Source organism: Nerophis lumbriciformis, linkage group LG03 (assembly GCF_033978685.3).
Source record: "Nerophis lumbriciformis linkage group LG03, RoL_Nlum_v2.1, whole genome shotgun sequence".
Taxonomy (NCBI): Eukaryota; Metazoa; Chordata; class Actinopteri; order Syngnathiformes; family Syngnathidae; genus Nerophis; species Nerophis lumbriciformis.
The window spans coordinates 31715906-31739107 of record NC_084550.2 but is presented as its reverse complement, the minus strand read 5'-3'; the positions used below and the strand labels follow the sequence as shown (position 1 = coordinate 31739107).

The window sequence follows — 23202 nt, the reverse complement described above, 5'->3', positions numbered from 1 at the left end:
TAAGGTGAGTTCAAGGACCGCCAAAATTAGTAGGACAAAACGGCGCTCGCCAAATACTCGAATCAGTGAAGCATGTTTAATATAAACAGTGTGCTTTATGTCATGTTTGTCCTTCTACAGAAACCATATTAAAACAAAAAATAGATTGTTTCCCCTTATCTTTTTCCATTTTTCATACATTTCTGAAAAAGCTCCAGAGAGCCACGAGGGCGGCGCTAAAGAGCCGCATGCGGGTTGCCGACCCCTGGTCTAGTCTCTTACGTGAATGAGCTAAATAATATTATTTGATATTTTACGCTAATGTGTTAATCATTTCACACATAAGGCGCTCCTGAGTATAAGTCGGCCAAACTATGAAAAAAACTGCGACTTATAGACCGAAAAATATGGTAAATAAATGTTTTTTTTTAATTTATGACATTTCAGAGATTTGAAGGAAGAACATGTCCTTTGGGGAAGAACATGTTCATGACCACCACAGACTAGCAAAGATCTCCTGGTGCGAGCGGACGTGGTGAAGACTTGCTCACCCACGTTGGTGAGAGGGGCTCGGGTGCTGTGGAGGAGGTGCCGTGGGCGGGGGGGTGAAGGCAGCTGAGGTGGGCTCTCACTGGTGCTGACATTGTGGGAGTGTCGTCTGCCGGGTTTGGTGCCGTCACTGTCCGACAAGCTGGAGCCGCAGCGTCTGAGAGGAAGAAGATGGAGTGTGACATGTGAGGAGGAGAGGAGAGACCGTGGCAACTTACTCCAAGCCTTTCTTGGGCAACGTGTTCCGGTCCACCTGCATCCTGTGGACAGAGAAGAAACATGAAACATCTCCTGTCCTCCATGAAGATGAGATGGTGGAGATGGACCAACCCTTCCAAGATGTTGAGGGATGTCCTGCTGCCGGCGCCCCAAGTCCCCGCACCCCTCTCCGCGGAGGCCATCCTGGCACAGGAGGCCACGCTCATCTGGAGGGGCAGAGACTCCATGCTGCGGTGCACGCTGGACAGTTTGGGGTAGAGCAGAGGTGAAGCTCCCAGGCTCTCGCAGGTGTAGGAGCTGGGGGAGTCGATGTGGAGCACGGGTGCCGGGCTGGGGGTCAGGCGGGCCGCCGAGTGGGAGCCCGCCAGGTCCTGGAGCTTGGAGTAAGGGGGAACTTTGGGTGGGAGGTCCTGAATAGTCACGCAGGAGTCCAGGCTGTTGGAGTTGACCTTGTCCAGGTGAGCCAAGCTGGGGGGACGACCCAGAGGACCCTTGGCCAACATCCTAGCAGGAGCACACACACACATAACAAACTGACATAATGGCTTCTATTTTTAAATTATACATACATATCTGCCACTTATAGTCCGGTGCGGCTTATATATGGAACAATAATCATTTTCTTCAAAAATTCAGTGGGTGTGGCTTATATACAGTCCTGAAAATACGTCATATTTGTCCATACTTGCCAACCCTCCCGGATTTTCCGGGAGACTCCCGAAATTCAGCGCGTCTCCCGAAAACCTCCCGGGACAAATTTCCTCCTGAAAATCTCCCGAAATTCAGGCGGAGCTGGAGGCCACGTCCCCTCCAGCTCCATGCGGACCTGAGTGACGTGTTGACAGCCTGTTCACACGTCCGCTTTCCCACAATATAAACAGCTAATGATGGAGGGTGAGTACTTGGTTTCTTATGTGGATTTATTGTTAGGCAGTTTCATTAACGTCCTCCCAGCGCGGTAACAACACACAACAACAGCAGTCAAGTTTTCATCTACCGTAAAGCAGTTCGTCTGCCGTAAACAGCAATGTTGTGACACTTTTAAACAGGACAATACTGCCATCTACTGTACATGCATACTGTATGTGACCCACCCATAATGTGTCACATTTTTGTGTTGATTTATTTATTTTATTTTGTGGTTTGAATTCGTTTTTGGAGCTGTCATTACACATTTATCAGTATTCACATTGGTCAGTAGGGGGCAGTCGGGCGTTTCTTCCCAATTGAATGCTATCACCTGCAGACCGGAAGTGTCTTGTCATTCTGATGAGCGCAACCAGTCTGTGAACAATTGAAACATCCTGTGTGCTTTTTCCTCCTGTATAACAGGTTAGTTTTGGTGAATCAACTCACTGAATAATATCCATGTGATCTTTATAAGTTTAAGTACACATTCTGATGGTGGAGCCTAACTCTAAAGTGTTTGTGAGTTGTAGTTTGTATTTGTGAATTAATCCAGTGCACAGCTGCAGTAATCAATACAAAAAGGCGACGTGAGTGCGCAATGTTTATATAGGAACTTCTGATCCTAATTCAGACTCCCAAATTAGAGCTCCTGTTTTCTTATTGATTTTATAATGTATATTTGTATAATGTGTGTGTTCTGAAATAGTGACAGAGAATAGAACAAGGATGGACAATTCAACCCTTAACTCAACAATGAGTAGATGAGTGTTATGTGTGTGTATATGTGTAAATAAATGAACACTGAAATTCAAGTATTTCTTTTATTTATATATATATATATATATATATATATATATATATATATATATATATATATATATATATATGTAATAAAAAAAAAATATATATATAGCTAGAATTCACTGAAAGTCAAGTATTTCTTATATATATATATCTTAACCACGCCCCCAACCACGCCCCCGCCCCACCCCCGACCACGCCCCCCACCTCTCGAAATCGGAGGTCTCAAGGTTGGCAAGTATGCATTTGTCTCGCTCGTATGCTAATGCATGCTTAGCTATTGTGTAGCTGCTAGCTATTAGCAGCCTACGGTATACGCTAGCATGTTTACCTTTTGTAAAGGACTTCACTAAAATAAAATAAAAACAATTATTGAAGACATTTAGATGTTAATAATCTGTCCACCTTTGCACAGGTAAAGGCAACGCAGAACTTCCTGTATCGAACATTTTCGATACAAGCACATATCATGTGATACGGGTCTTTTGCTGATATCTATATCTGATATCAATTCCTCGTGGAAACATTTTGTGTATATAAATTGCACTGAAGTTTGTCTTTTGTAGCAGACTTGGTTTGTCCGTGCAGGTGTGCCTTAAAGGGGAACATTATCACAATTTCAGAATGGTTAAAACCATTAAAAATCAGTTCCCAGTGGCTTATTTTATTTTTTTAAGTTTTTTTCAAAATTTTACCTATCACGCAATATCCCTAAAAAAAGCTTCAAAGTGCCTGATTTTAACCATCGTTATATACACCCGTCCATTTTCCTGTGACGTCACATAGTGATGCCAACACAAACAAACATGGCGGATAGAACAGCAAGGTAGCGACATTAGCTCGGATTCAGACTCGGATTTCAGCGGCTTAAGCGAAATTGAAGAAGAAACTGAAGCTATTGAGCCATATCGGTTTGAACCGTATGCAAGCGAAACCGACGAAAACGACACGACAGCCAGCGACACGGGAGAAAGCGAGGACGAATTTGGCGATCGCCTTCTAACCAACAATTGGTATGTGTTTGTTTTTAAGTGTTGTAATGTTTTTAAGCTAAATTATTGGTAAACACAGTTTATGTATAATAATTTACGTAAAACCGCAAGTAATGAATAAAGTTTTCATCAATTAATATATTCTGTAGACATACCCTCATCCGCTCTCTTTTCCTGAAAGCTGATCTGTCCAGTTTTGGAGTTGATGTCAGCAGGCCAGGGAAGCTAGGGTCGATATTCTTCTCTTGATCATCTTCGGTGGCATAAGGGACGGTGTGAGCCAAGACATCCAGGGGGTTTAGCTTGCTCGTCTGCGGGAACAAACTGCCGCCATTGCTTGCCGTGCTAGCGAGGTCCTTTGTCCCTGAATTGCTCACACACTCCGGCAGATTCAATGGGGGTCTGGCGGCAGATTTCTTTGACTTTATCGTTGGAAATGCATCAGCTTTGAGTGTCGCAGGATATCCACACATTCTTGCCATCTCTGTCGTAGCATAGCTTTCGTTGATAAAGTGTGAGGAACAAATGACTGACCATTTTCGTCGGCTTTCCCCACACCCTCGTATTTTGCACAAATTTCGTCCAATTTCTTGCCACTTTCGCATCTTTGGGCCACTGGTGCAACTTGAATCCGTCCCTGTTCGTGTTGTTACACCCTCCGACAACACACCGACGAGGCATGATGTCTCCAAGGTGCGGAAAACAGTCGAAAAAAACAGAAAATAACAGAGTTGATTTGATTCGGTGTTTGTAATGTGTTTGAGAAAATGGCGGATTGCTTCCCGATGTGAATATTAGAAAGGCGTTCAATTCGCCAAAATTCACCCATTTAGAGTTCGGAAATCAGTTAAAAAAATATATGGTCTTTTTTCTGCAACATCAAGGTATATATTGACGCTTACATAGGTCTGGTGATAATGTTCCCCTTTAAGGTGTGGTCTGAATCTTGCAAACTGAAATGATGCTAAAGTGCTATTTTAAGAGGAGTAAAAGGGCTCACCTGGGTGTTGTGGGTGATGACAGTTCAGGATATCTGCTGCTGCTGGTCCGTCTCAAGCCGTGCAGTTTCACCACAGACTCCCGTGAGGACTCGGACACGACCTGGTCCCCTTTGAGCGAGCAACAGTCCATATCAGCTTTGGCCTTGGCCTTCTCCTTCTCTCTGTCCGTCTGGTTGACGGGGCCGGCGAATGTCCGATTCGACATTTTACCGCCAAAAGCGGAAGGTTCTTTCACGCGTGGATTGGCTAAGGCCATGCTGACCGGTTTCAGAGTCAACAGACTCGGATCGATGGTGCTACTGACAGGTCGGGATGCCGGGCGACCGATCACGCTGAGCGTGCTGGACTTGGCGGGCCGAGGAAGGCTGCGGTACTGGATGCTGTTTCGGGCATTCGGCCCCAGAAAACTCTGCTCGCTGCTGGCGTCAAAGCTGTTCTTGCGGCCCCCCATGGGCTTCACCGGGATGCCCGTGGACTTGGGAGTTTTCCCCACAGTCGCAGAGCCCCCGGAGACGGCACTGCCCCCTGCTGTCAGCACTGTGGCGGTACCAGTGGCCGGGGGCGGCTTCTTGTATCCGAAGGAGGCGCCGGTGGTGGGTTTGAGCAAACCAGAAGGGGGCTTACGGGGCTCCATGATGTGATGGTCCCGGCCTGCATCGGACCGTGACCTCTGGAGACCCGCAGTCCTGATGGAAACCTTGGACCTGTCCTGGGGCTTCTCGCTCTTGGGCGCTGCGGGGAAAAGAAGGAAAGCTCAATGGTGGCAGGAAAGAGAATCCAGGTCGTCAAAATGATGAATTGGACTAAAATCTCTTGGACAACCAAACTTCTAACGAGGAACATTCCTTTCCAACACGAGGAACGTCTACTTCTACAACTTTTATGTGCCAGTGAACCACTGCCAGGCTTTTCAAAGTACACATAAATATCCTAGTTCACGCAGTAAAACTACAAACCCCAAAAGCAGTGAAGTTGTCACGTTGTGTAAATGGTAAATAAAAAGAGAATACAACAAATCCTTTTCAACTTATATTTGTCAGGCTTGTCCCTGACAGTTTGACTGTTTTAGCTTTTTCTCTGTGTTTGTCTTAGTTTCCTGTCAGCGCTTTTATTTTGTCTTCATTTCCTGAGTGTCTCCCTGAGTGCTGCTTCCCCTCAGCTGTGGCTGATTGGCACCTGCCCACACCTGGTGTCAATCAGCCAGCTACTATTTAAACCTGCCTTCTCCTCCAGTCATTGCTGGATCATTGTCACTACTACCTGTCTTAACACGTGTCGTTGTAGCTCTGTCTACTTTTGTTTCACTCTGCTCATGTCCTAGTTCCTTTGTGTCACAGTAAGTGTTTTTGGTTTCTTGTCCACAGTTAGCCTCTGTGCTATTTTAGTTCATAGCCAAGTTTGTTCTCCGCCTTGTGCGCGCCTTTTGTTACCCTTTCGTTTGTAGTTTTGCCTTAGTGTTTAATTAAATCATGTTTTCTCGTACAATGCCTTCCGCCTTCTCTGCATCTTGGGGTTCGTCACCTACAAACTCTGACAATATTCAATTGAATAGACTGCAAAGACAAGATATTTCATGTTCACACTGAGAAACTTTGGTAGTTTTTGCAAATATTAGCTCATTTGGAATTTGATGCCTGCAACATGTTTTGAAAAAGCTGGCACAAGTGGCAAAAAAGAGTGAGAGAGTTGAGGAATGCTCATCAAAGACTTATTTGGAACATCCCACAGGTGAACAGGCTAATTGGGAACAGGTGGGTGCCATGATTGGGTATAAAAGCAGCTTCCATGAAATGCTCAGTGATTCACAAACAAGGACGGGGCGAGGGTCACCACTTTGTCAACAAATGCCTGAGCAAATTGTTTAAGAACAACATTTCTCAAGCAGCTATTGCAAAGAATTTAGGGATTTCACCATCTACGCTCCGTAATATCATCAAAAGGTTCAGAGAATCTGGAGAAATCACTGCACGTAAGCCATGATATTACACACCTTGGATCCCTCAGGCTGTACTGCATCAAAAAGCCACATCAGTGTGTAAAGGATATCACCACATGGGCTCAGGAACACTTCAGAAAGCCACCGTCAGTAACTACAGTTGGTCGCTACATCTGTAAGTGCAAGTTAAAACTCTCCTATGCAAAGCAAAATCCAATTATCAACAACACCCAGAAACGCTTCCCTGGGCCCGAGCTCATCTAAGATGGACTCATGCAAAGTGGAAAAGTGTTCTGTGGTCTGACGAGTCCACATTTCAAATTGTTTTTGGAAACTGTGGACATCGTGTCCTCTGGAACAAAGAGGAAATAACCATCCGGACTGTTCTAGGGTGAAAGTGTAAAAGGCAGCATGTGTGATGGTATGGGGGTGTATTAGTGGCCAAGACATGGGTAACTTACACATCTGTGAAGGCACCATTAATGCTGAAAGGTACATACAGCTTTTGGAGCAACATATGTTGCCATTCAAGCAACGTTACCATGGACGCCCCTGCTTATTTCAGCAAGACAATGCCAAGCCACGTGTTACAACAGCGTGGCTTCATAGTAAAATAGTGCGGGTGCTAGACTGGCCTGCCTGTAGTCCAGACCTGTCTCCCATTGAAAATGTTTGAAGGCTAAAACATGAGAAGGGAGACTGTTGAACAACTTAAGCTGTACATCAAGCTAGAATGGGAAATAATTCCACTTCAAAAATGTGTCTCCTCAGTTCCCAAACCTTTACTGAGTGTTGTTAAAAGGAAATGGATTGGACTCTCACACTATTATGTTAGATCCACTATGGACTGGACTCTCACTATTATGTTAGATCCACTATGGACTGGACTCTCACCATTATGTTAGATCCACTATGGACTGGACTCTCACTATTATGTTAGATCCACTATGGACTGGACTCTCACGATTATGTTAGATCCACTATGGACTGGACTCTCACACTATTATGTTAGATCCACTATGGACTGGACTCTCACTATTATGTTAGATCCACTATGGACTGGACTTTCTCACTATTATGTTAGATCCACTATGGACTGGACTCTCACACTATTATGTTAGATCCACTATGGACTGGACTCTCACACTATTTTGTTAGATCCACTATGGACTGGACTCTCACACTATTATGTTAGATCCACTATGGACTGGACTCTCACTATTATGTTAGATCCACTATGGACTGGACTCTCACACTATTATGTTAGATCCACTATGGACTGGACTCTCACACTATTATGTTAGATCCACTATGGACTGGACTCTCACACTATTATGTTAGATCCACTATGGACTGGTCTCTCACTATTATGTTAGATCCACTATGGACTGGACTCTCACACTATTATGTTAGATCCACTATGGACTGGACTCTCACACTATTATGTTAGATCCACTATGGACTGGACTCTCACTATTATGCTAGATCCACTATGGACTGGACTCTCACACTATTATGTTAGATCCACTATGGACTGGACTCTCACTATTATGTTAGATCCACTATGGACTGGACTCTGACACTATTATGTTAGATCCACTATGGACTGGACTCTCTCACTATTATGTTAGATCCACTATGGACTGGACTCTCACACTATTATGTTAGATCCACTATGGACTGGACTCTCACACTATTATGTTAGATCCACTATGGACTGGACTCTCACACTATTATGTTAGATCCACTATGGACTGGACTCTCACACTATTATGTTAGATCCACTATGGACTGGACTCTCTCACTATTATGTTAGATCCACTATGGACTGGACTCTCTCACTATTATGTTAGATCCACTATGGACTGGACTCTCACACTATTATGTTAGATCCACTATGGACGGGACTCTCACACTATTATGTTAGATCCACTATGGACTGGACTCTCTCACTATTATGTTAGATCCACTATGGACTGGACTCTCTCACTATTATGTTAGATCCACTATGGACTGGACTCTCACACTATTATGTTAGATCCACTATGGACTGGACTCTCACACTATTTTGTTAGATCCACTATGGACTGGACTCTCACACTATTATGTTAGATCCACTATGGACTGGACTCTCACTATTATGTTAGATCCACTATGGACTGGACTCTCACACTATTATGTTAGATCCACTATGGACTGGACTCTCACACTATTATGTTAGATCCACTATGGACTGGACTCTCACACTATTATGTTAAATCCACTATGGACTGGACTCTCACTATTATGCTAGATCCACTATGGACTGGACTCTCACACTATTATGTTAGATCCACTATGGACTGGACTCTCACACTATTATGTTAGATCCACTATGGACTGGACTCTCACACTATTATGTTAGATCCACTATGGACTGGACTCTCACACTATTATGTTAGATCCACTATGGACTGGACTCTCACTATTATGTTAGATCCACTATGGACTGGACTCTCACACTATTATGTTAGATCCACTATGGACTGGACTTTCACACTATTATGTTAGATCCACTGGTCCATGATGATCTGACCAGGGGTCCTACCTGCTACTCTCAGCACGCTCTGAGACGTGTGCGTGATGGGCGAGGTCACTCCCACCGGAGGGTTCCGGCTCTTCTTGAAGCTCCCCGGTGCGCCCAAACTCTGGGGCTTCCTCAGGTCCCCTCTGGCCCCCAGGTCCTCACTCAGGCTGGGAGGCTTCTTCCTCCACTTGCTGGCCGCTTCCGTCTTGAGACCGCCCGCGTCCGAGGGCCCGCAGGCGTCCGGCTTGTGGCCCGTTTTGCCGTCCTCGCTGTACCAGGAGAGTCCGCTCTCCACCAGGGAGCGCTTCTCGGCGTCGGTGCGGAGCTGCAAGGAGGGGAAGAACCAGGACAAGTTTCTGTCATCTCAGCTGCATTCCGGAACCGTGGAGATAAGACCGTAAGATCCCACCAAAGCTGGCTAGCATTAGCTCACAGCTAGAGATCGACAGAACTCCATTTTTCACCCTTAGGAACGAAGAAAGTGAGTGAGTACTTCAGGATATCTTCACTTTTCTGACCTTGATGCCCTGCTTTTCCACTACAGAGGGGCCCGGGGCCAGCTCAAATATTAACAATAAATTAGTATTCTTGTTTTTATCATTTTCCATATTTTTATCTAACCCACTTGCAGTTTACAACCTTGTCAAATGACATGAAAACATGTGTTCATCACAAAAAAAAATATTACCAAGGCTTAGGTCAGGCTGATTACAAAATAAATACTAATCAAATGTACTGCAAAATAAGGACTCGTAAAAACTGATGGAAAAAAATTGCATACAATTATGCAGGGCTAAAATAAATTAAATGTTTCTTAAATAAACTTAATACAAAAATGCAGATTCACCACGTTAGTCATATTTTTTTGCGCTTAAGAAACTTCTGCCATGACCTTACCTCCAGACTTCTTCTGATTGTTTGATATTGTCATTACTGGTGGAACCCCGTAGGATCCCACCAAAACTGGCTAGCATTACACTGTAAAAAAACGGTAATCTACTGGCAGCTATGGCTGCCAAACAAAAACCATAAAATTAAAGTAAAACATTGTCAACCAAATAATGATCAAAAACATTATATTTACAGAAATTTTCATGAAACGTTTTGCGGAAAAATATCGTAATTTTACATGAATTTGAAAGTAATTTAAGAAAACAGAAAATGATATGTATAATTAATTTGGTATTTTTCTGTAAAAAAAATAGAAATATATATAGTTTGTCATTACTGGCATATTACTTAAAATAACAGGCGGATTGTTTATTTACAGAAAATGTCTTAAATTCTACAGTTTTATAAACTATTTTAAAAAAATACAGTAGAAATTTAGAGTAAATTAACCATAAAATAGGTTTTTATTTACAGTGTACCTTACAGCTAGAGATCGACATAACTCCATTTTTCAACCTTGGGAACAAAGAAAGTGAGTGAGTACTTCAGGATATCTTCACTTTTTGACCTTGAGGCCCTACTTGTCCAATACAGAGGGGCCCGGGACCCGCTCACATATGAACAATAAATTAGTATTCTTGTTTTTAATAATTTTGAATCATAATCAATAATTAACCTACTCACAGTTCGTCAAAGATTATTACCAAGGCTTAGGTCAGGCTGATTACAAAAATAATACTCATCAATTACACTGCAAAAGAAGGACTTAATAAAAACTTATGCAGTGCTAAAATAAATTAAATGTTTCCTAAATGAACTCAATTTAATTAAAACTTTAGTCATAATTTTTGCACTTAGGAACATTCTCTATGACTTTAGCTCCGGACTTCTTCTGATTGTTTGATGTTATCATTACTACCACAAGTGGTGGAAAAGTGTATTACAGCTGAGTACCATCTGGACCACAGCTAAGAAACACATATCTTTAGACGGCCCTCTAGGGAGCGCTTGGGGCCCCGACAATGGGCCCTATGGTTAACGAGCCAATCACTGCTGAAGCAGAATGAGTCAAACGCCAGCCAAGAATGTTTGAATAAGATCTAAATGGTGTACATTTATCCATGAAAATATAAAGAAACTGCTGATGGTGTGTTTGACGGCGAAGCTGCCTAGGAGATACCGTAAAAGTCCACTTTCTGAAAGGAATGCTGTATATTATAATTAACACTACTTCATAAAACTACTGTATTGTTTGTATTACATCTTATTGAATTGTTTATATGCAATATTTATTATCTAAAAGTTTGTTTTTCTTTCTTTTTCTGATGTTTTAGGCGGCCAATCACTGATTAAATTGATTTTAATTCATTTCAAGGGCTGACGTTGACGTAAAAGCTCCGCCACAGAACCATTTAAGTTCGTAAGTCGAGGTACTACTGCGTGGCAGAGATGGGACTTTTGCGAACAAGTCGAGCCTTTTTGAATGGCTCTTTGAATTGAATGATGAGATTTGATTGGCAGCGGTGATTTATTCGTTTGAGAGACGTTCTTTTATGCATAATTTGAATCAAAAGCAGCTTGATTGGTTTTATTTGTTGAAGCAGTAATGACATCACCGTAAAGAGTTAACTCAGGGCAGGAGTTAAAGACCCGAATATACTGAAGATCAAGAACGGGGCCATGGCGCCATCTTGTGGAATGTTCATGAAAACAAACTCCAAATATGATGAGCAATATTTCAAAATAATTCTCACCAATGTTGTCAATATTGGTGTAATTTATATATTTAAATTTTTTGACCAGACTTTTAGCTCGTTAGTGCCACCAGTGATTGTTCCCATAATAGTAATAATAAAGGCCCGCCCCCTCTAGTTGCAAGTCTTGTGGGTTCTTTGGCAAAAAGACAACACAAGTGAAGAAATAGTGGGACCGGATGGAGACCAAACTGAAAAGAGGACTTTGTGGACTCACCATCACTGAGGAGTTGCGTCTGGACCCTAGGGGCGTGTTGGGAAGGGAGCCCAGGGACGAGCTGGCGTTGAATTCCTCCGAGCTGAGATTGTCTGAACCGTCACTGAGACCACTGCTGATGGAGCTGCTTTCATCCCAGCTGGAGGAGACATACCAAGTCATCGGATTAATTAGGTTGATTAGTTAATAATATTAGTTAACGACCAATGTGGTGATCAAATATCATTAGTTAACGACCAATGTGGTGATCAAACATCATTAGTTAAAGACCAATGTGGTGATCAAACATCATTAGTTAATGACCAATGTGGTGATCAAACATCATTAGTTAAAGACCAATGTGGTGATCAAACATTCAAGATTCAAGATTCAAGATGATTTATTGTCAATTCTTAACATGCACAAGACACATAAGAACTGAAAAGTATATTTTCGGCACAGTCCCATTAAGAGCAGACATACGTTACAGGGAGACAAGACAAGACCGCCGACGGAGCAGCCATTTTTACGGCGCTCTTTAAAAAAAAGGAGAGAAAAAGGTGATATTGGGAAAGGGGGGAAGAGTAAAAATTATCAGTCAAAGGCTGGATCCACAAGAGGGGGTCCAGACTGAGTCCAAGAGAAAAAAACTCATTTGCAATGCAAACATAAACACGTTACATTAGTCACAACAATCTCGCAACAGAGGGAGGGGGAATTGGAGCAAACAATCGGTGGTGAAGGCGTTGGTTGAGGAAGGGGCGGGTGCGTGCATGTATGCCCAATTAACTTGGGTGTGATGTTGAAATGTTTTTGTGGACTGGGGCCGATCTCAGAGTTCGAAACCAGGTGTTTGTTGAGAAAAAGGGAGGTCAAAAGAGTCCATCGTTGAGGTGTCCTTGGGGGTGTTTTTCAGAACAGCCTGTTCCTGATAGCGTCAAGGCCATTCGAGGGAGTCAAATCGTAGATGAGGATGTTGTTTGCTTCGAGCAGTCAAAAAACAATGACTTGCCTGCCCTATTTGTCCATGCTGGTTTCTCTCAAATTCAATTAAATTCTCCTTCTCAGCAAACTTCTCCAAGATGTGATCCATCTTGCGATTCAGATCAGAAATCGCCACAGTCTGTGTTCCCACAGCCCGACCCAATCCTTCCATTGCGACGAACAGCCGTTGGGCTCCTTGAGTGGCTGCCATCGTCTCTCGAATTTGACGATACACCAGAGCAATGCCCAGCCCAATCAGCAGGTGCCCCGCGATCACGGTTCCAGATGTCTTCCACGTCCTCGATGGAAAGGACTGAGAGGCACATGATTCTCCATTTATCCCAGGAGTCTCTCATGTACCCCGCAGCAATGGTTCCATCAAAACAGCTAGGCTCCCCCGAACCTCTTTTCCTTGTCGAAAAGACTTTGTCAATTGCGTCGAGAGTCCAGCTGATCATATCCATGTCTGATGTTTAGATTTGGAGGACAGCGCAAAGAAAGAGGCTTCAAAAAAGTTCAGACAAGACAAAACGAAGAGCAAGCAGGGAAGGAGGGAGCGGAGAAAAATGTGACCACCCTCACCAGAGACAAGACAGAAGGACATCATTAGGTAACGACCAATGTGGTGATCAAACATCATTAGTTAATGACCAATGTGGTGATCAAACATCATTAGTTAATGACCAATATGGTGATCAAACATCACTAGTTAATGACCAATGTGGTGATCAAACATCACTAGTTAATGACTAATATGGTGATCAAACATCATTAGTTAATGACCAATGTGGTGATCAAACATCACTAGTTAATGACCAATGTGGTGATCAAACATCACTAGTTAATGACCAATGTGGTGATCAAACATCATTAGTCAATGACCAATGTGGTGATCAAACATCACTAGTTAATGACCAATGTGGTGATCAAACATCATTATTTAATGACCAATATGGTGATCAAACATCATTAGTTAATGACCAATGTGGTGATCAAACATCACTAGTTAGTGACCAATGTGGTGATCAAACATCACTAGTTAAAGACCAATGTGGTGATCAAACATCACTAGTTAATGACCAATGTGGTGATCAAACATCAATAGTTAATGACCAATGTGGTGATCAAACATCATTAGTTAATGACCAATGTGGTGATCAAACATCATTAGTTAATGACCAATGTGGTGATCAAACATCACTAGTTAATGACCAATGTGGTGATCAAACATCAATAGTTAATGACCAATGTGGTGATCAAACATCATTAGTTAATGACCAATGTGGTGATCAAACATCATTAGTTAATGGCCAATGTGGTGATCAAACATCACTAGTTAATGGCCAATGTGGTGATCAAACATCACTAGTTAATGACCAATGTGGTGATCAAACATCACTAGTTAAAGACCAATGTGGTGATCAAACATCACTAGTTAATGACCAATGTGGTGATCAAACATCAATAGTTAATGACCAATGTGGTGATCAAACATCATTAGTTAATGACCAATGTGGTGATCAAACATCACTAGTTAATGACCGATGTGGTGATCAAACATCACTAGTTAATGACCAATGTGGTGATCAAACATCAATAGTTAATGACCAATGTGGTGATCAAACATCATTAGTTAATGACCAATGTGGTGATCAAACATCACTAGTTAATGACCAATGTAGTTATCAAACATCACTAGTTAATGACCAATGTGGTCATTGGTAAATGGTTTGTTGTGTTTGGACTGACTAGCTGTGCTATCACATTAGCAGACAGAGCTACACTGCAGGCTGACACACACATATATGCATCTACAAAAAATACACACCACACCCACACATACCCCACGCCCTATTCCACGCCTGCCACTCCACTTGGTATGACGAAAAACAAAGCAGCGCCCCTAATGGCTGGCAGTTTCAGGCCCGTCCTTCCTGTTGCAAGTCTTGTGGGTTCTTTGTCAGTATGTGTATATGTGCTTATAAGCTATCAAGTTTTTTCTCAACCCCAGTCTGAGTGCGGCCCGCCTGGTCTGAGATTAACTTTTTTTTTCTACTCATCCCCCCGCCCACCTTCTACGGGCCGCCGTAAGTGGCGACCCGTCAGTGTTCCTGTTCTGTCTCCCTGTTCAATGTTTGTCTAATCTTGAACGGGTTTGTGCTAGAAATGACATTTTATGACAATAAGGAGCTTGTTCTTCTTCAAGTTGTGGGGTCGCAGTCAGGTGTTGGGGGGGCGGCATTAGCATCTTCAATCATGTCTGAACGATACACACGCCTGCTAGCTGGCAGGTACAGTTCTGTAATTGGTGAACAGGCTGACCAGGTTTTATGACACCTTCAGTCGCCCTTGGGTTGACTGGAGGCAACATAATATTCTGAAGTAAAACGAGCTCTCTATTTGGAGCAAGTGCTCGTCAACAACTAGCTTGTCAGAACCACGGATTCAACCTAAATGCTGGTTTTTAGAATCCGGAGAAAATGCACGCATGGATCCCACCCCGCTAACCACGGGGCCGACCCAGTTTCTGTTACTTTCAAAGGACAACACATGTTCATGTTTTGAACTTTATCCGCCTTTCTCTGTTTGTTTTCATGGCCAAACATCAAACTTGGAGGATTGAATGAGCAGTTAGAGAATCTTGGCCTAGGATGAGACCGTTCTAGTAGAAGGCTCGATGAGTTATAGAGCTGGCCGCACTTCACAGTGAAAGAATAGAAAGGCACTCGGTACTCTCTGGATTGAACAAGCAAGGACTTGGTGGGAACAAACATGGTTTTCATTGATGTTCAAATCTGGGACTGACCTTAGTCCAAATATGTGTACCCTGCTCTTATCTGCATGCAGATCTAGTCCATCATGACCACGGTCTGCAGAGCTCCTTAGACGCTTCAGTGACTGTGAACATGTCGTCTCCCCAGTAAGTCAACGTCTAACCGGATTACTAGAACTCCAAGAAGGCGACACACTGACCTCGCCACACTTCTCTGGTTACTGGACTGGAAAATAAACGGAGCTTCTCTTGCAGCTTCAGACGGAGAAGTCCAACCCCCTGACACTTTTTACCCACAAGACGGCTAATGAGTTACGATGCTGGATTGTTTGTACAGTTTTTATGTCGGCTCCAGGAAGACGAGTCATGCTGATGGATGTGGCGTTTTGAGTACATTTGAAACCCGTCGCTGGAACTCGTGCTTAGTCAGCATTAAGGAAACTTACGACATCAGATATTAAAGAAGTGAACGAGTAATAATATTTATGTGTTTTCCACGAGGCGCTGCTGTGTTGCTTCATTATTCTAATGTCACAAATGTTAGGCACCACGTCGCCCCCCCCCCCCCCCCAAGGTGTGTTGGACTCACACTTTGTGGGGTTCAACATGTAACAGAAGGTAACAGACAACTAAGACAAAAGTAAACAGGCAAGAGTTCTTCTTGCTGACCAATCATTTGGTCTGCTTTCATGGGACAGATGGCTCTGGAATAGTTTGAATGTTGGAATAGTTTGAATGTAGGAATAGTTTGAATGTAGGAATAGTTTGAATGTTGGAATAGTTTGAATGTTGGAATAGTTTGAATGTAAGAATAGTTTGAATGTTGGAATAGTTTGAATGTAGGAACAGTTTGAATGTTGGAATAGTTTGAATGTAAGAATAGTTTGAATGTTGGAATAGTTTGAATGTAAGAATAGTTTGAATGTTGGAATAGTTTGAATGTTGGAATAGTTTGAATGTAGGAATAGTTTGAATGTAAGAATAGTTTGAATGTTGGAATAGTTTGAATGTTGGAATAGTTTGAATGTAAGAATAGTTTGAATGTAGGAATAGTTTGAATGTAAGAATAGTTTGAATGTAAGAATAGCTTGAATGTTGGAATAGTTTGAATGTTGGAATAGTTTGAATGTAAGAATAGTTTGAATGTAGGAATAGTTTGAATGTAAGAATAGTTTGAATTTTGGAATAGTTTGAATGTTGGAATAGTTTGAATGTAAGAACAGTTTGAATGTTGGAATAGTTTGAATGTTGGAATAGTTTGAATGTTGGAATAGTTTGAATGTAAGAATAGTTTGAATGTAGGAATAGTTTGAATGTAAGAATAGTTTGAATTTTGGAATAGTTTGAATGTTGGAATAGTTTGAATGTAAGAACAGTTTGAATGTTGGAATAGTTTGAATGTTGGAATAGTTTGAATGTAAGAATAGTTTGAATGTTGGAATAGTTTGAATGTTGGAATAGTTTGAATGTAGGAATAGTTTGAATGTTGGAATAGTTTGAATGTAAGAATAGTTTGAATGTTGGAATAGTTTGAATGTTGGAATAGTTTGAATGTTGGAACAGTTTGAATGTTGGAATAGTTTGAATGTAAGAATAGTTTGAATGTTGGAATAGTTTGAATGTTGGAATAGTTTGAATGTAGGAATAGTTTGAATGTAGGAATAGTTTGAATGTTGGAATAGTTTGAATGTTGGAATAGTTTGAATGTTGGAATAGTTTGAATGTAAGAATAGCTTGAATGTTGGAATAGTTTGAATGTAGGAACAGTTTGAATGTTGGAATAGTTTGAATGTAAGAATAGTTTGAATGTTGGAATAGTTTGAATGTAAGAATAGTTTGAATGTAAGAATAGTTTGAATGTTGGAATAGTTTGAATGTTGGAATAGTTTGAATGTAGGAATAGTTTGAATGTAAGAATAGTTTGAATGTTGGAATAGTTTGAATGTTGGAATAGTTTGAATGTAAGAATAGTTTGAATGTAGGAATAGTTTGAATGTTGGAATAGTTTGAATGTTGGAATAGTTTGAATGTAAGAATAGCTTGAATGTTGGAATAGTTTGAATGTTGGAATAGTTTGAATGTAAGAATAGTTTGAATGTAGGAATAGTTTGAATGTAAGAATAGTTTGAATTTTGGAATAGTTTGAATGTTGGAATAGTTTGAATGTAAGAACAGTTTGAATGTTGGAATAGTTTGAATGTTGGAATAGTTTGAATGTTGGAATAGTTTGAATGTAAGAATAGTTTGAATGTTGGAATAGTTTGAATGTTGGAATAGTTTGAATGTAGGAATAGTTTGAATGTTGGAATAGTTTTAATGTAAGAATAGTTTGAATGTTGGAATAGTTTGAATGTTGGAATAGTTTGAATGTTGGAACAGTTTGAATGTTGGAATAGTTTGAATGTTGGAATAGTTCGAATGTAAGAATAGTTTGAATGTTGGAATAGTTTGAATGTTGGAATAGTTTGAATGTTGGAATAGTTTGAATAGGTTGAAAAATGAAATCCGGGAATGTTTCTATAATTGTTGAAGTAGAACACACGATTACTGAACAGGATCATTTACCAGATTTTTACTGTAAAAAAGTTAAAGTTAAAGTTAAAGTAGCAATGATTGTCACACACACACACACTAGGTGTGATGAAATTATTCTCTGCATTTGACCCATCCCCTTGTTCACCCCCTGGGAGACGAGGGGAGCAGTGAGCAGCAGCGGTGGCCGAACCCGGGAATCATTTTTGGTGATTTAACCCCCAATTCCAAGCCTTGATGCTGAGTGCCAAGCAGGGAGGTAATAGCTCCCATTTTTATAGTCTTTGGTATAACTTTTGCCACTAACATCTACAGTTTTTTTTACAGTAAAAATCTGGCAAATGAGCTGACTTTTTTTTTTTTACTGTAAAAACAGACAAACAGTAAAATCCACAGTGGGTTTTACGGTCAAATTCCCTCGACTGAGTTGCCAACATGGCTCTGTGACGTCATTTACAGTAATGAACTGTAACATGTACAGTTGTTGCTTTTACTGTCAAACACTGTGGATCTCAGCTGAAAGAATGTTACTGTAAAAATGTTACTGTAAAAAAAAAAGCAGTTTTGACAGTAAAATTTGGGCAAGTGAACAAGACAAGTTTTGTACAGTAATATGCTGTAATAATCACCCAACATTTTACGGTAAAATGATGATTTTTTAAAAAGTTGTTCTTTTTACATTGTAAGTGAAACCATCTATGAACCACCTGCACAAGTGATGACATCATTCATGTGCCCCCCCCCCCATGAAGACATGCTGCTCTGTGATTGGCTGCTGAGTGATGATGTCAGAGAAGTCACATGACTTGGTCCTCACTGACAAAACGTTCAAATAGTTGCCGGAATATTCTTTACCTCACTCCTTTTCTCACCTTCCTTCCCTCTCCTTTTACCCTGATCCACACCCACAGTAACACACACTTGCCACAGTAACACACACTCGTCACAGTAACACACACCCGTCACAGTAACACACACTTGTCACAGTAACACACACTCGCCACAGTAACACACACTTGTCACAGTAACACACGGCAGCCCATCAGTGGGGCCGTGGTTGCCATGGCAACACATCCAGAGCCATGCTGCATGAAGAAAGATGTGTGCTGCTGCAGTCTGCTTGATGTGTGCTTCATGCTGCCATGATGTCACCACACTTGTACACTAGACCAGCATGTCATGTGATGTCAGTATATTGTCAGTAACATTCATAATAACATGTAATATATACATGGTGTAAGTATATATGTCATGTAGTAACATTCATAATAACATGTAATATATACATGATGTTAGTATATATGTAGTATCTAGTAACATTCATAATAACATGTAAAATATACATGATGTAAGTATATATGTAGTATCTAGTAACATTCATAATAACATGTAATATATACATGATGTAAGTATATATGTAGTATCTAGTAAAATTCATAATAACATGTCATATATACATGATGTAAGTATATATGTAGTATCTAGTAACATTCATAATAACATGTCATATATACATGATGTAAGTATATGTGTAGTATCTAGTAACATTCATAATAACATGTAATATATACATGATGTAAATAGCTAATATATATTTACACATCTCGCTCCTTCTATTTCTGTACAACATGTGTCATTGTTGTACATGACTCCACTGGACAACGAGCTGACACCGAAGGTACTTCAGATATGAGTACAAGTACACAGATATGAGTACACGTACACATATATGAGTACAAGTACACAGATATGAATACAAGTACAAGCTCATCACGTTGGAACGTGTGAGAGCAGGGCTTCTGATGATTTTGTAGCTTGTTGCCATGGTTACACAGGAGCAGCCTGATCTATTTTCAAGAGCAGCTTGCTCTCAATGAGAGTGAGAGAGTGTGCATGTACAGTAAGTAATGAGAGTGAGAGTGTGCACGTACAGTAAGTAATGAGAGTGAGAGTGTGCACGTACAGTAAGTAATGAGAGTGAGAGTGTGCCCGTACAGTAAGTAATGAGAGTGAGAGAGTGCACGTACAGTAAGTAATGAGAGTGAGAGTGTGCACGTACAGTAAGTAATGAGAGTGAGAGTGTGCACGTACAGTAAGTAATGAAAGTGAGAGTGCACGTACAGTAAGTAATGAGAGTGAGAGAGTGTACGTACAGTAAGTAATGAGAGTGAGAGAGTGCACGTACAGTAAGTAATGAGAGTGAGCGTGCATGTACAGTAAGTAATGAGAGTGAGAGTGTGCACGTACAGTAAGTAATGAGGGTGTGCATGTACAGTAAGTAATGAGAGTGAGAGTGTGCACGTACAGTAAGTAATGAGGGTGTGCATGTACAGTAAGTAATGAGAGTGAGAGTGTGCATGTACAGTAAGTAATGAGAGTGAGAGTGTGCACGTACAGTAAGTAATGAGAGTGAGAGTGTGCACGTACAGTAAGTAATGAGAGTGTGCACGTACAGTAAGTAATGAGAGTGAGAGTGTGCACGTACAGTAAGTAATGAGAGTGTGCACGTACAGTGAGTAATGAGAGTGAGAGTGTGCACGTACAGTAAGTAATGAGAGTGAGAGAGTGCACGTACAGTAAGTAATGAGAGTGAGAGTGTGCACGTACAGTAAGTAATGAGAGTGAGAGTGCACGTACAGTAAGTAATGAGAGTGCGAGAGTGCACGTACAGTAAGTAATGAGAGTGAGAGTGTGCATGTACAGTAAGTAATGAGAGTGAGAGTGTGCACGTACAGTAAGTAATGAGAGTGTGCACATACAGTAAGTAATGAGAGTGTACACGTACAGTAAGTAATGAGAGTGAGAGTGTGCACGTACAGTAAGTAATGAGAGTGAGAGTGTGCACGTACAGTAAGAACGTCAACCTCGCTCAGTTTCCAAAAAAGCTTTTCTCCAAAGGCACAAAGCTGATAAGATGCTTGACAAAATGTATTCACGAGGCGATATTAGTAACCCTTGACATGAAAATATTATTAACCCTTGACATGAAATATTATTAACCCTTGACATGAATATATTATTAACTCTTGACATTAAAATATTATTAACCCTTGACATGAATATATTATTAACCCTTGACATGAATATATTATTAACTCTTGACATTAAAATATTATTAACCCTTGACATGAAATATTATTAACCCTTGACATGAATATATTATTAACCCTTGACATGAAAATATTATTAACCCTTGACATGAAAATATTATTAACCCTTGACATGAAAATATTATTAACCCTTGACATGAAAATATTATTAACCCTTGACATGAAATATTATTAACCCTTGACATGAATATATTATTAACCCTTGACATGAAAATATTATTAACTCTTGACATGAAAATATTATTAACCCTTGACATGAAAATATTATTAACCCTTGACATGAAATATTATTAACCCTTGACACGCCTAACAACAACAAACATGGCAGTAGACACAAAGTTAAATCATGAAATGCAACATTACCCGAGCAAAAACGATACATATTTATCCAGGAGAGTGTTGATACCAATGTCTTTGATCCAAACACACACTAAGAAGTTGTAGACTTCCATGCTTTTACAAGTTGTATCTGTTGTGTCCTGTACAATGATGTCTGGAGCCCAATACTTCCATTTGTCTGGGAACCCAACCAACAGATAATCCTCCATATCACTCCAAAAATCTATCTCAGGATCTTTTCCATTGCATAGTTGGATTTTTTTGCTCCTATCTGATTTTTGCAGGAAGATTTAAGCCTCTTTTGTACTCAGATAGTTCACAATCAAGCCATCTTGGCTTGGTTGAACACCACTTTGTTCACTTCCATTGAAAAGTCACGTGACCGAATACAACCTCTACACTTCCTGTGTTGTGACCTCTGTTTGCATCAAAAATAGACCTGACAGACAGGCATGTGATTGGAACTTCATGAAAAAGACTGAAATTAAGCCAAAGTTCTTGGTTTTTCAGCAATTAAACATGCAAAAATTAGCAACAACAAAAAGGCACCATTTAAAGATGTTTTATTGTTTAAATAATTGAAAAACTATCAACAGAGTTGACATAAATAAATAAATAAATAAATACAATTTATTTATTTATTTATTTTATTTTTTTCTTTCAAGATGGCGGCGCGCACAGACACAGCGGCTTACGGCTCTCCATTTCAGTGCTCTTTCTTCCTTCTTTTCTTCATGTTTTTTTTCCTTTTGTGCACCACCTGTACTGCAAACACCCGGTACACCCGCCAGTCACTCTTGGATATCGGTAACTCGCACCAGATATCTGTTTCGAGCGACTTTCACCACGAGCACAACATCCCAGATGACATAGCGAGAGCACAGGGCTCTCCGTGGTTTGTTGTCGGGTCTGGGAGACGGCGCAGACAGAGGAGGGAGAGGAAGCAGAAGCGTGGCCGCAGGTCCGGCGTCTTGCTCAGGCTTAGGAAACAACCCCACAAGCCACCTCTACCGAGCCTGTTCCTCTCTAATGCCAGATCCCTTGTACAGAAGATGGACGACCTGGAGTTACAACTTGCTGGAAACCGCTATGTTCGGGACTGTTGTGCTATGATTATCACCGAAACCTGGCTTCACCCGGAAATACCCGATGCTAGCATGCAGCTAGCCAGACGCACTCTGCTCCGCCGGGACAGAACTAAGGACTCCGGTAAGAGCAGAGGAGGGGGGCTCTGTATCTACGTGCATGAGAACTGGTGCAACAACGGGACAATCACTGAACAGCACTGTTGCCCGGACGTGGAGTACATGTCTGTTAGATGTCGGCCTTTTTTTCTCCCGAGAGAGCTGTCTGTTGTTATCATCACGGCTGTGTATATTCCACCGGACGCCAAAGTAAACACAGCGCTCTCTCTTCTGCTGAACACCGTCAACGAACAGCAGCGGGCCCACCCCGACGGTGTTAATATCATAGCAGGGGATTTTAATAAGGCCAATCTGAAGACTGTACTCCCTAAGTTCTACCAGCACGTGAAGTGTTCTACAAGGGGCAAGAACACCCTGGATCACGTGTATACCAACATAAAGCACGCGTACAGAGCTACACCCCTCCCCCAGCTTGGACAGTGAGACCATCTTTCCCTCCTGCTCTCTCCTACCTACACCCCCATCA

At 41.3% G+C, this 23202-nt stretch overlaps 1 protein-coding gene across 2 annotated transcripts in view; it reads right to left on the bottom strand.

The window, feature by feature from the left end:
* nav1b (neuron navigator 1b) overlaps positions 1-23202 on the bottom strand; it is a 98648-nt gene that overhangs the window by 37828 nt on the left and 37618 nt on the right. For both annotated transcript variants that reach the window (XM_061937202.1, XM_061937211.1), the window contains exons 4-9: positions 11815-11953; positions 8974-9277; positions 4450-5182; positions 859-1251; positions 747-788; positions 531-685 (exon numbers count right to left, since the gene is read on the bottom strand). In XM_061937202.1, coding sequence (XP_061793186.1) covers positions 531-685; positions 747-788; positions 859-1251; positions 4450-5182; positions 8974-9277; positions 11815-11953 — 1766 coding nt within the window. The remainder of the gene's footprint in view (positions 1-530; positions 686-746; positions 789-858; positions 1252-4449; positions 5183-8973; positions 9278-11814; positions 11954-23202) is intronic.